Raw genomic sequence first — 17,578 nt, forward strand, 5'->3', positions numbered from 1 at the left:
GAGATCTAATAGAGGTATACAAGATTATGAAGGGTATAGATAGGGTGAACAGTGGGAAGCTTTTTCCCAGGTCGGAGGTGACGATCACGAGGGGTCACGGGCTCAAGCTGAGAGGGGCGAAGTATAACTCAGACATCAGAGGGACGTTTTTTACACAGAGGGTGGTGGGGGCCTGGAATGTGCTGCCAAGTAGGGTGGTGGAGGCAGGCACGCTGACATCGTTTAAGACTTACCTGGATAGTCACATGAGCAACCTGGGAATGGAGGGATACAAACGATTGGTCTAGTTGGACCAAGGAGCAGCACAGGCTTGGAGGGCCGAAGGGCCTGTTTCCTGTGCTGTACTGTTCTTTGTTCTTTGTTCTTAACACAGTCCCTCACATTGCATGGATTCTGCAGTGCTGCTTTGAATGGGAACCCATTTTGTGATAGTCAGGAGGCCGTGAGGCTGAACTGCAGCACATACCCAGCACACCCACCTGTATGCTTCCCTGCCTGCCATGGGCAGGTTGTCAATGGTAGGCAACCCATTCAGGTAACGCATGGCACCCGGATGGCATTGAGTTGCCAACGTCCACACATGGGGACACCCGGGGAAGGAGGAGGCAGAGACCCAGGGTCTACAAGACAAGGAAGTCTTTCTCTTTTTATTATTTTATTATGTAAGTAGACTTACATTAACACTGCAATGAAGTTACTGTAAAAATCCCCTAGTCGCCACAGTCTGGCACCTGTTCGGGTACACTGAGGGAGAATTTAGCATGACCAATGCACCTAACCAGCATGTCTTTTGGATTGTGGGAGGAAACCGGAGCACCCGGAGGAAACCCACGCAGACACGGGGAGAATGTGCAGACTCCGCACAGACAATGACCCAAGCTGGGAATCAGACCCAGATACCTGGCGCTGTGAGGCAGCAGTGCCAACCACTGTGCCGACCTTTCGAGGGCATGCCAGAAGCCATGTGCCGGTATGGGCTCCGGCTAAGCAAGGAGACAGTGTGGCACCTGTGTCAGGTCGTCGCAGACGTGGCACCTTAGTGTCAGGAGATTAGCAGGGCAAATAAGCGAGGTTAGGGGGATAGGGCCTGGGTGAGATTGTGGTTGAAGTAGACTTGATGGGCCAAATGGCCTCCTTCTGCACTGTGGTTCTATGATTCTATGGTTCACCTCGGGGACGGGAGGACACCCGCTCCGAGTTTAAGTTAAGATAATGTTGGGCCTCAACTTCTATGACACAGGCTCTTTCCAGGCATCCAATGGGGACATATGTGGCATTTCTCAAGCATCCATGCAGAAGTGTGTCCGCCAGGTCACAGACGCCCTGTACACCCAGGCTGGCCAATACACTTTGATGTTGCCCAGGCCCAACAGGAAGCCTGGGCTGTAGGCTTTGCTGCCGTCACTGGCATGCCCCTTGTGCAGGAGGTTGTGGATGGCACGCACATCACCCTGCAATCCCCACAAGATGAGGGACAGGGCTTGATTAATAGGAAAACGTTCCACTCCCTCAATGTACAGATTGTGTGCGACCACAGGCTCACTATCATGCCTAGTCTCCAGGGAGCAGTCGGAGGGGGGAAGCAGAGCTGTACAGTGAGTATCAAACTAACTTATCTCGGGGATCTGCGGCCTAGTCTCCAGGAAGCAGTCGGAGGGTGGAGCAGAGCTGTACAGTGAGTATCAAACTAACTTATCTCGGGGATCTGCGGCCTAGTCTCCAGGAAGCAGTCGGAGGGGGGAAGCAGAGCTGTACAGTGAGTATCAAACTAACTTATCTCGGGGATCTGCGGCCTAGTCTCCAGGAAGCAGTCGGAGGGGGGAAGCAGAGCTGTACAGTGAGTATCAAACTAACTTATCTCGGGGATCTGCGGCCTAGTCTCCAGGAAGCAGTCGGAGGGGGGAAGCAGAGCTGTACAGTGAGTATCAAACTAACTTATCTCGGGGATCTGCGGCCTAGTCTCCAGGAAGCAGTCGGAGGGGGGAAGCAGAGCTGTACAGTGAGTATCAAACTAACTTATCTCGGGGATCTGCGGCCTAGTCTCCAGGAAGCAGTCGGAGGGTGGAGCAGAGCTGCAGAGTGAGCATAAAACTAACTTCCTGAAAAGTGTCACCACAGGAAAGCTGTGACCTGATTGGCTGGGAGGAAATTTGTGTTAAATTTGAAAAAGAACACTGCAAAACTAATTAATAAATGAATTAGCAAAGTAGGCTGGACAGGTGATGTGCTGTAGTTGTATGATGTGGGAGCTGACAGATTCCATTGCGAGCTACAATGACCCCATCTGCAGCAAGTGTTGGTTGCTCAAAGAACTTCGGCTCAGAATTAATAAGCTGGAGTCTGGGCTTCTCACGCTATGGCACATCTGGGAGGGGGGAATTACCTGGACACTTTGTTTCAGGAGGCGGTCACACCCGGTAGATTAAGTACCTAAACTTCGGCCAGTAGTCGGGGACAGCAGGGTGCAACTTCAAGTAAGGCAGGTAGGGGATCCTAAATTCAGGAACAGAGGAGCCTCAGCTCTTGACCTTGTCCAACAGGTATGAGGTACTTGCTCTCTGTGTGGATGAGGAAGAGGGCTGTAGGGAGGATGAGCGAGCCGACCACTGCACCATGGTACAGGAGGCCATTCAAGAGGGGGGAGCAAAAAGACAAGTGGTAGTTGTAATTAGGGGGATTGATAGCATCCTTTGTAAGCCGGGTCATGAGTCCCACATGGTATGTTGCCCGGTGCCAGGGTGAGGGACATCTCTGATCGGCATAGAACATAGAACAGTACAGCACAGAACAGGCCCTTCGGCGCACGATGTTGTGCCGAGCTTTATCTGAAACCAAGATCAAGCTATCCCACTCCCTATCATCCTGGTGTGCTCCATGTGCCTATCCAATAACCGCTTAAATGTTCCTAAAGTGTCTGACTCCACTATCACTGCAGGCAGTCCATTCCACACCCCAACCACTCTCTGCGTAAAGAACCTACCTCTGATATCCTTCCAATATCTCCTACCATGAACCCTGTAGTTATGCCCCCTTGTAATAGCTCCATCCTCCCGAGGAAATAGTCTTTGAACGTTCACTCTATCTATCCCCTTCATCATTTTATAAACCTCTATTAAGTCTCCCCTCAGCCTCCTCCGCTCCAGAGAGAACAGCCCTAGCTCCCTCAACCTTTCCTCATAAGACCTACCCTCCAAACCAGGCAGCATCCTGGTAAATCTCCTCTGCACTCTTTCCAGCGCTTCCACATCCTTCTTATAGTGAGGTGACCAGAACTGCACACAATATTCCAAATGTGGTCTCACCAAGGTCCTGTACAGTTGCAGCATAACCCCACGGCTCTTAAACTCCAACCCCCTGTTAATAAAAGCTAACACACTATAGGCCTTCTTCACAGCTCTATCCACTTGAGTGGCAACCTTTAGAGATCTATGGATATGGACCCCAAGATCTCTCTGTTCCTCCACAGTCTTCCGAACCCTACCTTTGACCCTGTAATCCACATTTAAATTAGTCCTACCAAAATGAATCACCTCACATTTATCAGGGTTAAACTCCATTTGCCATTTTTCAGCCCAGCTTTGCATCCTATCTATGTCTCTTTGCAGCCTACAACAGCCCTCCACCTCATCCACCACTCCACCAATCTTGGTGTCATCAGCAAATTTACTGATCCACCCTTCAGCCCCCTCCTCTAAGTCATTAATAGAAATCACAAAGAGCAGAGGACCAAGCACTGATCCCTGTGGCACTCCGCTAGCAACCTGCCTGCAGCCCGAAAATTTTCCATCCACCACCACCCTCTGTCTTCGATCAGACAGCCAGTTACCTATCCAATCGGCCAACTTTCCCTCTATCCCACACCTCCTCACTTTCATCATAAGCCGACCATGGGGGACCTTATCAAACGCCTTACTAAAATCCATGTATATGACATCAACTGCCCTACCTTCATCAACACACTTAGTTACCTCCTCAAAAAATTCAATCAAATTTGTGAGGCACGACTTGCCCCTCACGAATCCGTGCTGACTATCCCGGATTAATCCGCATCTTTCTAAATGGTTGTAAATCCCATCCCTAAGGACCCTTTCAATTTACCAACCACCGAAGTAAGACTAACCGGTCTATAATTACCAGGGTCATTTCTATTCCCTTTCTTAAACAGAGGAACAACATTCGCCACTCTCCAGTCCTCTGGCACCATCCCCGTGGACAGCGAGGACCCAAAGATCAAAGCCAAAGGCTCTGCAATCTCATCCCTTGCCTCCCAAAGAATCCTAGGATATATTTCATCAGACCCAGGGGACTTATCGACCTTCAGTTTATTCAAAACTGCCAGGACATCCTCCCTCCGAACATCTATTTCCTCCAGCCTATTAGCCTGTAACACCTTCTCTTCCTCAAAAACATGGCCCCTCTCCTTGTTGAACACTGAAGAAAAGTATTCATTCATCACCTCGCCTATCTCTACTGACTCCATTCACAAGTTCCCACGACTGTCCTTGACCGGCCCTAACCTCACCCTGGTCATTTGAGCCATCAATCGAGCCATCTGAACCTTGTTTCCTCATCCCTACATAAGCTTCCCTCTTCCTTTTCACAAGACATTCCACCTCTTTCGTGAACCATGGTTCCCTCACTCGGCCATTTCCTCCCTGCCTGACAGGGACATACCTATCAAGGACACGCAGTAATTGTTCCTTGAGAAAGTTCCACTTTTCATTAGTGCCTTTCCCTGACAGTTTCTGTTCCCAACTTATGCCCCCTAATTCTTGCCTAATCGCATCATAATTACCTCTTCCCCCAATTGTAAACCTTGCCCTGCCGCACGGCCCTATCCCTCTCCATTGCAATAACAAAAGACACCGAATTGTGGTCGCTATCTCCAAAGTGCTCTCCCACAACCAAATCTAACACTTGGCCCGGTTCATTTCCCAGTACCAAATCCAATGTGGCCTCACCTCTTGTCGGCCTGTCCACATATTGTGTCAGGAAACCCTCCTGCACACACTGCACAAAAACTACCCCATCCGAACTATTTGACCTACAAAGGTTCCAATCAATATTTGGAAAGTTAAAGTCCCCCATGACAACTACCCTGTGACCCCCACACATATCCATAATCTGCTTAGCAATTTCTTCCTCCACATCTCTATTACTATTTGGGGGCCTATAGTAAACTCCTAACAACGTGACCGCTCCTTTCCTATTTCTAACCTCAGCCCATATTACCTCAGTGTGCAGATCCCCCTCGAACTGCCTTTCCGCAGCCGTTAAACTATCCTTGATTAACAATGCTACTCCTCCATCTCTTTTACCAGCTTCCCTACACTTACTGAAACATCTATACACCGGAACATCCAACTACCATTCCTGTCCTTGTTCTACCCATGTCTCCGTAATGGCCACAACATCGTAGTCCCAAGTACCAATCCACGCCCCAAGTTCATCTACCTTGTTCCGGATGCTCCTTGCATTGAAGTAGACACACTTCAACCCACCTTCCTGTCTACCGGTACCCACCCTTGACCCTGATACCTTCCCCAATACCTCACCACCCTCAACACTGACTTCTGGACTACAACTCCTTTTCCCACTCCCCTGACAAATTAGTTTAAACCCCCCTGAAGAGCCGTAACAAATTTCCCTCCCAGGATATTGGTGCCCCTCTGGTTCAGGTGCACCCCGTCCTGTTTGTACAGGTCCCACCTTCCCCAGAATGTGTTCCAATTATCCACGTGTCTGAAACCCTCCCTCCTGCACCATCCCTGCAACCACATGTTTAACTGCACTCTCTCCCTGTTCCTCAACTCGCTATCACGTGGCACCGGCAACGTACCAGAGATGACCACATGTTTTGTCTTGGCTCTCAGCTTCCAGCCCAGCTCCCGAAATTCCTGTTTTAAATCCCCGTCCCTTCTCTTACCTATGTCGTTGGTACCAATGTGTACCATGACTTGTGACTGTTCCCCCTCCCCCTTAAGAATCCGGAAAACACGGTCCGAGACGTCACGGACCTTGGCATCTGGTAGGCAACATACCACCCGTGAGTCTCTTTTGCTGCCACAGAACCTCCTATCTATCCCTCTAACGAGTCCCCAATAACTATTGCCCTCCCGCTCTGCCCCTTACCCTCCCGAGCCACAGAGACGGACACAGTGCTGGAGATCCTCTCACTGCGGCTCACCACTGGTATGTCGTCCCCCTCAACCGTATCCAAAGCGGAATACTTGTTGCAAACGGGGAACGACCACAGGGGATCCCTGCACGGACTGCTTCCTCCCAGCCCCTCTCACCGTCACCCATCTGTTTTCATTCCTCGGAGTAACTGTATCCCTAAAGCTTCTGTCTATGGCCACCTCTGCGTCCCTAATGATCCTAAGTTCATCCAACTCCAGCTCCAGTTCCCTAACATGGTTTTGGAGGAGCTGCAGATGGGTGCACTTCCCACAGGTGTAATCAGCAGGGACACTGATGGAGTCCCTCACCTCAAACATAGTGCAAGAGGAACATAGCACTGCCTGTACACCCATCCCCTCGAGATACCTTGCCAGTACCAGGTAGAAACAACAAAAATGAATTAAACTCACCCCTGCTCGCCCTGTCCCCCGAAGCCCTGTGAGCCAAAGCCCTTATAGCTCACACTCTGCTTCCCACTCACTACGCTGCCCGCTCCCGACGCTGCCCGCTGTATACTGCAGCCTACCTTTTATACTTTGCTCGCTTAAAAACCCTTCCCAGACTCCTTAGCAGCCCGCTTCCGGTTTTCACTTTAAACTTATGAAAAATACTACTACAAAAGTAAAGACCAAAAAAAAACACAACACTAACTGACTAATTAAGAACATAGAACATAGAACAGTACAGCACAGAACAGGCCCTTCAGCCCACGATGTTGTGCTGAGCTTTATCTGAAACCAAGATCAAGCTATCCCACTCCCTATCATCCTGGTGTGCTCCATGTGCCTATCCAATAACCGCTTAAATGTTCCTAAAGTGTCTGACTCCACTATCACTGCAGGCAGTCCATTCCACACCCCAACCACTCTCTGCGTAAAGAACCTACCTCTGATATCCTTCCTATATCTCCCACCACGAACCCTGTAGTTATGCCCCCTTGTAATAGCTCCATCCACCCGAGGAAATAGTCTTTGAACGTTCACTCTATCTATCCCCTTCATCATTTTATAAACCTCGATTAAGTCTCCCCTCAGCCTCCTCCGCTCCAGAGAGAACAGCCCTAGCTCCCTCAACGTTTCCTCATAAGACCTACCCTCCAAACCAGGCAGCATCCTGGTAAATCTCCCCTGCACTCTTTCCAGCGCTTCCACATCCTTCTTATAGTGAGGTGACCAGAACTGCACACAATATTCCAAATGTGATCTCACCAAGGTCCTGTACAGTTGCAACATAACCCCACGGCTCTTAAACTCCAACCCCCTGTTAATAAAAGCTAACACACTATAGGCCTTCTTCACAGCTCTATCCACTTGAGTGGCAACCTTTAGAGATCTGTGGATATGGACCCCAAGATCTCTCTGTTCCTCCACAGTCTTCAGAACCCTACCTTTGACCCTGTAATCCACATTTAAATTAGTCCTACCAAAATGAATCACCTCACATATATAAATAAATAATTCAATCAATCAATCTCTCACCAGCACTCCTGCCTCCAATCACTCCCTCTCTGCCTGCTCCAGTGGAACAATGAGGGGGAACCTCCCAGGTAACTGACTTTTAAAGTTAAAATAAAAACCCTTCCCAGACTCCTTAGCAGCCCACTTCCGGTTTTCACTTTAAACTTAAGAAAAATAGTACTACAAAAGTAAAAACCAAAAAAAACCACACACTTGAAAGGATATTGGAGTGAGAGGGGGAGAATCCAGTTGTTGCAGTCCACAATGGGACAAACAACATAGGCTAGACTCGGAAAAAGGATTTATTTGGGGATTATCAGGCACTAGGAGCTAAATTAAAGAACAGGTCCTCAAGAGTTATAATCTCTGGATTACTATCTGAGCCACGTGCGAATTGGCATAGGGATGAGAAAATTAGGGAAGTGGACATGTGCCTAAAGGAGTGGTATGGGAAATAGGGATTCCATTTCATGGGCGTTGGTATCAGTATTGGAACAGGAGGGATCTGTACTGTTGGGACGGTCTTCACCTGAACCAATCTGGGACCAGCGTTCCAGCGGAAAGGATAAATAGGGTGATCACAAGGACTTTAAACTTGCAAGCTGGGGGAAAAGGAAGGGTAAAACTTTCGGAAGTATAATGATTAATAGGAAGCAAAGCAGCAGGTTAGCCTATGGGGAGGAGATTTCAACTACATGGGAAATTACAAAAAAAGTTAAAAGGGAGAACTCAGGAGATATTATTAATGGAGATGTTAAGATTCAAAAAGAAGGTATTAAAAACTAGCATAAGGGCACTTTACCAAAATGCTCGTAGCATTCGAAACAAGGCAAATGAATTGACAGCACAAATCATCACGAATGAGTATGATTTAGTGGCCATTACAGAGAAATGGTTGCAGGGTGGTCACAACTGGGAATTTTCTTTGTTCTTTTCTTTGTTATTTCTTTGTTCTTTTCTTTGTTTTAGTTCAGTCGGGCAGCATGGTTGATGCAGGTTTGGAGTGCCGAAGGGCCTGTTCCTGTGTTGTAATTTTCTTTGTTCTTAAATATCCAGGGGTATCAAACTATTCGGAAGGGCACATAGGAAGGTAAGGGAGGTGATGTAGTTCTGATATTTAAGGATGGCATCAGCACAGCAGTGAGAGATGATATAGGTTCTATGGAGAAAAGCGTTAAATCCATTTGGGTGGAAATTAGAAATAGTAAGGAGGAAAGGTCACTGCTAGGCGTGGTCTATAGGCTGCCAAATAATAACATTACGGTGGGATGAGCAATAAACAAGGAAATAACTGATGCATATAAAAATGGTATGGCAATCATCATGGAGGACTTTAATCTACATGTCGATTGGTCAAATCAGGTCGCTCAAGGCAGCTTGAGGAGAAGTTTATAGAATGTATCCACGATAGTTCCCTCGAACAGTATGTAATAGAACAAAAGAACAAAGAACAGTACAGCACAGGAAACAGGCCCTTCGGCCCTCCATGCCTGTGCCGCTCCCTGGTCCAACTAGACCAATCGTTTGTATTCCTCCATTCCCAGGCTGCTCATGTGACTATCCAGGTAAGTCTTAAACGATGTCAGCGTGCCTGCCTCCACCACCCTACTTGGCAGCACATTCCAGGCCCCCACCACCCTCTGTGTAAAAAACGTCCCTCTGATATCTGAGTTATACTTCGCCCCTCTCACCTTGAGCCCATGACCCCTCGTGATCGTCACCTCCGACCTGGGAAAAAGCTTCCCACTGTTCACCCTATCTATCCCCTTCATAATCTTGTACACCTCTATTAGATCTCCCCTCATTCTCCGTCTTTCCAGGGAGAACAACCCCAGTTTACCCAATCTCTCCTCATAGCTAAGACCCTCCATACCAGGCAACATCCTGGTAAACCTTCTCTGCACTCTCTCTAACGCCTCCACGTCCTTCTGGTAGTGCGGCGACCAGAACTGGATGCAGTACTCCAAATGTGGCCTAACCAGCGTTCTATACAGCTGCATCATCAGACTCCAGCTTTTACACTCTATACCCTATAAAGGCAAGCATACCATATGCCTTCTTCACCACCTTCTCCACCTGTGTTGCCACCTTCAAGGATTTGTGGACTTGCACACCTAGGTCCCTCTGTGTTTCTATACTCCTGATGACTCTGCCATTTATTGTATAACTCCTCCCTACATTATTTCTTCCAAAATGCATCACTTCGCATTTATCCGGATTAAACTCCATCTGCCACCTCTCCGCCCAATTTTCCAGCCTATCTATATCCTGCTGTATTGCCCGACAATGCTCTTCGCTAATGGAACCTACGAGGGAGAAAACTATCCTAGATCTGGTCCTGTGTAATGGGACAGGAATAATTAATGATCTCACGGTTAGGGATCCTCTCGGAAGGAGTGATTACAGTATGGTTGAATTTAAAATACAGATGGAGCGTGAGAAGGTAAAATCCAATACCAGTGTCTTGTGCTTAAACAAAGGAGACTAGAATGGGATGAGAGAGGAGTTGGCTCAGGTAGACTGGGAGCAAAATCTTTATGGTGGGACAATTGAGGAACAGTGGAGGACTTGCAAAGCAAATTTTCACAATGCTCAGCAAAAGGGTATACCAGTGATAAGGAAGGACTGTAGAAAAAGGGATAATCGGCCATGCATATCTAAGGAAATAGAGGATATCAAATTGACAAAAATGCATACAAAGTGGCAAAGATTAGTGGGAAACTAGAGGATTGGGAAATCTTTAAAGGGTAACGAAGTTTGCAGAAGGGTAACGAAGTTTGCAGACGACACAAAGATAAGTGGAAAAGTGAATCGTGTGGAGGACGGAGAAGATCTGCAGAGAGATTTGGACAGGCTGAGTGAGTGGGCGAGGATATGGCAAATGGAGTGTAACGTTGATAAATGCGAGGTTATACACTTTGGAGGAAATAATAACAAATGGGATTACTATCTCAATGGAAACAAATTAAAACATACTACCGTGCAAAGGGACCTGGGGGTCCTTATGCATGAGACGCAAAAGCCCAGTCTGCAGGTACAACAGGTGATCAAGAAGGCAAATGGGATGTTGGCCTATATCGCGAGGGGGATAGAATATAAAAGCAGGGATGTCTTGATGCACCTGTACAGGGCATTGGTGAGGCCGCAGCTGGAATACTGTGTGCAGTATTGGTCCCCTTATATGAGGAAGGATATATTGGCATTGGAGGGAGTGCAGAGAAGGTTCACCAGGTTGATACCGGAGATGAGGGGTTTGGATTATGAGGAGAGGCTGAGGAGATTGGGTTTGTACTCGTTGGAGTTTAGAAGGATGAGGGGGGATCTTATGGAGACTTATAAGATAATGCGGGGGCTGGATAGGGTGGAGGCGGAGAGATTCTTTCCACTTAGTAAGGAAGTTAAAACTAGAGGACACAGCCTCAAAATAAAGGGGGGTCGGTTTAAGACAGAGTTGAGGAGGAACTTCTTCTCCCAGAGGGTGGTGAATCTCTGGAATTCTCTGCCCACTGAGGTGGTGGAGGCTACCTCGCTGAATATGTTTAAAGCGCGGATGGATGGATTCCTGATCGGTAAGGGAATTAAGGGTTATGGGGATCAGGCGGGTAAGTGGTACTGATCCACGTCAGATCAGCCATGATCTTATTGAATGGCGGGGCAGGCTCAAGGGGCTAGATGGCCTACTCCTGCTCCTATTTCTTATGTTCTTATGTTCTTATGTAACAGAAAGCCATGAAAAAAGCTATAAAGAAAAGTAAGATAGATTATCTTTGTCTCTGAAGTTAACTGTGACAATGGTTGAAGAGAAGAAGGCGCCGGTTTCCAAGAAGGGTGCCAAGAAAGCGCAGAAAAAGGTGCCAGCAAAGGGCGGCAAGAAGAGGAAAAGATCGAAGAAGGAGAGTTACTCCATCTACATCTACAAAGTGATGAAGCAGGTTCACCCTGACACCGGCATGTCCTCCAAGGCCATGAGCATCATGAACTCGTTCATGAACGATATTTTCGAGCACATCACAGGTGAGACTTCTCGCCTGGCCCATTACAACAAGCGCAGCACCATCAACTCCCGGGAGATCCAGACCACCGTGCGCCTGCTGCTGCCCGGGGAACTGGCCAAGCATGCCATGTCGGAAGGAACAAAGGCGGTAACCAAGTACACCAAGTACAACTCAACAATGGACTGAAAAGCACCCCAAACACAACAAACTAGCTCAGAATATAAAAACAGATAGCAAAAGTTTCTACAAATATGTAAAAAAAAAGAGTGGCGAAGGTAAATATTCGTCCTTTGGAGGATGAGAAGGAGGATTTAATAACGGGAAATGAGGAAATGGCCGAGGCATTGAACAGATATTTTGTGTCGGTCTTCACAGTGGAATACAGAAATAACATGCCAAAAATTGATGACAGGAAGGCTATGGCAGGTGAGGACCTAGAAACGATCATTATCATTAAAGAAGTAGTGTTCGGTAAGCTAATGGAAATAAAGGTAGACAAGGCTCCTGGCTCTAGTGCAATGCATCCTAGGGTCCTAAAAGAGATGGCAGGGGAAGTAGCAAATGCACTAGTGGTAATTTACCAAAATTCACTGGACTCTGGGGCGCTTCCAGCAGATTGGAAAACAGCAAATGTGCCGCCACTGTTTAAAAAAGGAGGTAGACAAAAGGTTGGTAACTAAAGGCCGGTTAGCTTAACTTCTGTAGTGGCGAAAATACTTGAATCTATCATCAAGGAGGAAATAGCGAGACATCAAGATGGAAATTGTCCCAAGACACAGCATGGGTTCATGAAAGGCAGGTCTTGTTTGACTAATTTGGTGGAATTCTTTGAGGATATTACGAGCACGATGGACAACGGGGAACCGGTGGATGCGGTGTATCTGGATTTCCAGAAGGCATTTGACAACATGCCGCACAAAAGGCTGCTGCATAAGGTAAAGATGCATGGCATTACAGGTAATGTATTCGCATAAATAGAGGATAAGTTAACTAACAAAAAGCAAAGAGTGGGGGTAAATGGGTGTTTTTCTGTTTGGCGTTCAGTGACTAGTGGTGTGCCTCTGGGATCAGTGTTGGGACCACAATTGTTTACAATTTACATCGATGATTTGGAGTTGGAGACCTAATGTGTCAAAGTTCACCGATGAGTGGTAGAGTGAAGTGTGCAGAGGACGCTGAAAGTCTGCAAAGGGATATAGATAGTCTAAGTGAGTGGGCGAGGGTCTGGCAGATGGAGTACAATGTTGGTAAATGCGAGGTCATCCATTTTGGTAGGAATAACAAAAAATGGACTATTATTTAAATGGTAAAAAATTGCAGCATGCTGCTGTGCAGAGGGATCTGGTGTCCTTGTGCATGAATCACAAGGAGTTGGTTTGCAGATGCAGCAGGTAATTAAGAAGGCAAATGGAATGTTGTCCTTCATTGCGAGAGGGATGGAGTTTAAAAACAGCGAGATTATGTTGCAGCTGTATCAGGTGCTGGCCACACCTGGAGTACCGTGTACAGTTTGGGTCTCCTTACTTGAGAAAGGATATACTGGCACTGGAGGGGGTGCAGAGGAGATTCACTAGGTTGATTCCAGAGTTGAGAGGGATGGCTTATGAGGAGAGACTGAACAGACTGGGACTATACACACTGGGCGGCACGGTAGCACAGTGGTTAGCACTGCTGCTTCACAGCTCCAGGGCCCCGGGACTGTCTGTGTGGAGTTTGAACATTTTCTTTGTGTCTGCGTGGGTTTCCTCCGGGTGCTCCGGTTTCCTCCCATAGTCCAAAGATGTGTGGGTTAGGTTGATTGGCCATGCTAAAATTGCCCCTTAGTGTCGTGAGATGCGTGGATTAGCAGGTAAATATGTAGGGATATGGGGGTAGGGCCTGGGTGGGATTGTGGTCGGTCCAGACTCGATGGGCCAAATGGCCTCTTTCTGCACTGCAGGGTTTCTATGATTCTATACTCATTGGGATTTAGAAGAATGAGGGGGTATCCTATAGAAAAATATAAAATAATGAAAGGAATAGATAAGATAAAAGCAGGGTGGTCGTTTCCACTGGCGGGTGAAACGAGAATTAGGGGGCATAGCCTCAAAATAAGGGGGAGCAGATTTAGGACTGAGTTGAGGAGGAACTTCTTCACCCAAAGAGTTTTGAATCTGTGGAATTCCCTGCCCAGTGAAGCAGTTGAGGCTACCTCGTTGAATGTTTTTGAGGCAGAGATAGATAGATTTTTGAACAGTCAAGGAATTAAAGGTTATGGCGAGTGGGCAGGTAAGTGGAGCTGAGTCCAAGAAAAGATCAGCCATGATCTAACTCAAACAGGGAGTTAGAAGGGCAAAAAGAGGTCACGAAATGTTCTTGGCAGGCAGGATTAAGGAGAATCCTAAGGCATTCTATTCATACGTTAGGAACAAAAGAGTTGTCAGGGAGAAAATCGGGCCTCTCAGGGACAAAGGAGGGGAATTATGCTTAGAACCCAAGGGAATAGGGGAGATCCTAAATGAATACTTTGCATCGGTATTCACGAAGGAGAGGGGCGTGTTAACCGGGAGTGTCTCGGAGGGAGGTGTTGACCCGTTAGAGAAAATCTCCATTACAAGAGAGGAAGTGTTAGGTTTTTTAGGGAATATTAAAACTGACAAAGCCCCAGGGCCTGATGGCATCTATCCTTGACTGCTCAGGGAGACGAGAGATGAAATTGCTGGGCCTCTGACGAAAATCTTTGTCGCTTCTTTGGACACGGGTGAGGTCCCTGAGGATTGGAGGATAGCGAATGTAGTCCCGTTGTTTAAGAAGGGTAGCAGGGATAACCCAGGAAATTATAGGCCGGTGAGCTTGACGTCCGTGGTAGGGAAGTTGTTGGAGAGGATTCTTAGAGACAGGATGTATGTGCATTTAGAACGGAACAATCTCATTAGTGACAGACAGCATGGTTTTGTAAGAGGGAGGTCGTGCCTTACAAATTTGGTGGAGTTTTTTGAGGAAGTGACAAAAACGGTTGATGAAGGAAGGGCCGTGGATGTCGTCTATATGGATTTCAGTAAGGCATTTGACAAAGACCCACATGGCAGGTTGGTTAAGAAGGTTAAGGCTCATGGGATACAAGGAGAAGTGGCTTGATGGATTGGAGAACTGGCTTGGCCATAAGAGTCATGATGTGGAGATGCCAGCGTTGGACTGGGGTAAGCACAGTAAGAAGTCTCACAACACCAGGTTAAAGTCCAACAGGTTTATTTGGTAGCAAATACCATATTTTTTGCTACCAAATAAACCTGTTGGACTTTAACCTGGTGTTGTGAGACTTCTTACTTGGCCATAGGAGACAGAGGGTAGTGGTCGAAGGGTCTTTTTCCGGCTGGAGGTCTGTGACCAGTGGTGTTCCACAGGGCTCTGTACTGGGGCCTCTGCTATTTGTGATATATATAAATGATTTGGAAGAAGGTGTAACTGGTGTAATCAGCAAGTTTGCGGATGACACGAAGATGGCAGGACTTGCGGATAGCGATGAGCATTGTCGGGCAATACAGCAGGATATAGATAGGCTGGAAAATTGGGCGGAGAGGTGGCAGATGGAGTTTAATCCGGATAAATGCGAAGTGATGCATTTTGGAAGAAATAATGTAGGGAGGAGTTATACAATAAATGGCAGAGTCATCAGGAGTATAGAAACACAGAGGGACCTAGGTGTGCAAGTCCACAAATCCTTGAAGGTGGCAACATAGGTGGAGAAGGTGGTGAAGAAGGCATATGGTATGCTTGCCTTTATAGGACGGGGTATAGAGTATAAAAGCTGGAGTCTGATGATGCAGCTGTATAGAACGCTGGTTAGGCCACATTTGGAGTACTGCGTCCAGTTCTGGTCGCCGCACTATCAGAAGGACGTGGAGGCGTTAGAGAGAGTGCAGAGAAGGTTTACCAGGATGTTGCCTGGTATGGAGGGTCTTAGCTATGAGGAGAGATTGGGTAAACTGGGGTTGTTCTCCCTGGAAAGACGGAGAATGAGGGGAGATCTAATAGAGGTGTACAAGATTATGAGGGGATAGATAGGGTGAACAGTGGGAAGCTTTTTCCCAGGTTGGAGGTGACGATCACGAGGGGTCACGGGCTCAAGCTGAGAGGGGCAAAGTATAACTCAGATGTCAGAGGGATTTTTTTTACACAGAGGGTGGTGGGGGCCTGGAATGCACTGCCAAGTAGGGTGGTGGAGGCAGGCACGCTGACATCGTTTAAGACTTACCTGGATATTCACATGAGCAGCCTGGGAATAGAGGGATACAAACAATTGGTCTAGTTGGACCAAGGAGCGGCACAGGCTTGGAGGGCCGAAGGGCCTGTTTCCTGTGCTGTACTGTTCTTTGTTCTTTGTTGTTGTTCTTTGATCTTATTGAATGGCGGAACAGGCTCAACGGACCAAATGACCTGCTCCTGTTCCTAGTTCTTATGTAAGTGTGCGCACGCCAACCGGGAAACATGCAAGATGGTTACATCCTCTGGAATTTGGACATCCCTGGGCTCTTCAAGGACCGGCCCAGGCTGCCGGGATGGCTCCTGGGGCACAAGGAATATCCATTAAGGTCACGGCTGATGATGCCTGTGCGGAGGCCCAAGACCAAGGCGGAGACCTGTTACAATGAGGCCCACACTGCCACCTAGTCCATCGCGAAGTGGTGCATCGGGCGCCTAAAGATGCGGTTCCGCTGTCTGGACCACTCTGGGGGTGCCCTCCAATACAGCCTCCCGCATCATTGTTGTATGCTGTGTGCTCCACAACTTGGCACAGCAGTGGGGAGCCCTCCTGAAGGAGGAGGACGAGGAGCGCCACCCTCAGGATGCGGAGGAGGAGGCCGATGAAGAGCCGGAGGATGGAGGACAGGCGGTGTTTGCAAGGGTGGCAAGGGAGGCATTCATCACCGCCAGGTTTACTTGCTAGCTGTCGTGCAGTACAGTAGCTGCTGCCATCACCCACCCACCACACCCAGAGAGATGTTACAGCCCCACCCCCGCAAACCCAACCAGACCCCCGACCCCCCTCCATTAACCATCCCCTCCATCCTTTTGAACCCCACCAATCCCCCCCATGGGTCTGAGTCACATCACAATGGGGTGAGGGGCCTGGGTTGGCCGTGCTCGCGAGTCTTTGGTCAAGGCTGGAGGATGATGATGACTTGCTATGAGGCACTCTGGGATGCTGTCCTGGTGTCAGACAAGTCTGACTACGACCCGTTCTCCGACCGCACACTGGCGCCTGAGCCCATGTATGAGTAAGGGTTGTGGGCACAACCCGTGGCCATAGACCGATGTGCCTTCAGAATGCCTGTGCCGAATCACTGGTGCTATGCTTGGAGGATTCCACATGCCTCCCTCCGAGGTGTTATCTGAGCTGTCCTGGAGCATCTCAGCAGGAGGAGCCAGTGGTTTGGGGAGGGTTGGTGCACGGGCGCGACCCCAGAGGTGCCTGTGCAATTGGGTCATCTCCTGTAACAAAGGACACAAGTTACTGGAAGGGAGGACAAGTGTCTGGCCAGCATACCACTTACTTCTAATAAGTCCTTGGGTCCAGAATTCAGCTGATGTTCACTTGTATGCTGGACACCGACCTGTTGGTCCATCACCATTCTCTCCTCTGCTTCCCCAGCCAGCTCCATGTCACGCTGCTCAAAATCAGTGAGCAGGCGAAGCCCGGGACACCACTGCCAGTCTTCTCTGGTGGGTTCAGGCACCGGTGGGGGGGGGGGGGGCGGATGCGCATGCACACAGGCCACCTCAGCGCTCTGCTGCCGGCTTCTCTGGCGGGTTCAGGCACTGCCTACCCCCATCACTGCAAATCCCCTGACTCTGCGATGCACATAGTGCGGAAATTCATTGTATTACGCTCACCCTCAAAACGGGCCTGTTGGCATCGCGCCCATAATATCTGGAACAAAATGGTGTCGGATATATTTCTGTGAA

General features: G+C 48.4%; 2 protein-coding genes across 2 annotated transcripts in view; both read left to right on the forward strand.

Moving 5' to 3' along the window:
• LOC144494647 (paladin-like) overlaps nucleotides 1-17,578 on the forward strand; it is a 240,313-nt gene that overhangs the window by 179,713 nt on the left and 43,022 nt on the right. The window lies entirely within an intron of this gene.
• On the forward strand, nucleotides 11,417-11,818 carry LOC144495214 (histone H2B type 2-F-like). Its single transcript, XM_078215285.1, has one exon. It carries the CDS (start codon nucleotides 11,429-11,431, stop codon nucleotides 11,816-11,818), a length of 390 nt encoding a protein of 129 aa, XP_078071411.1. The 5' UTR covers nucleotides 11,417-11,428.

The sequence above is a fragment of the Mustelus asterias genome, chromosome 6, assembly GCF_964213995.1.
Source record: "Mustelus asterias chromosome 6, sMusAst1.hap1.1, whole genome shotgun sequence".
NCBI classification, from domain to species: domain Eukaryota; kingdom Metazoa; phylum Chordata; class Chondrichthyes; order Carcharhiniformes; family Triakidae; genus Mustelus; species Mustelus asterias.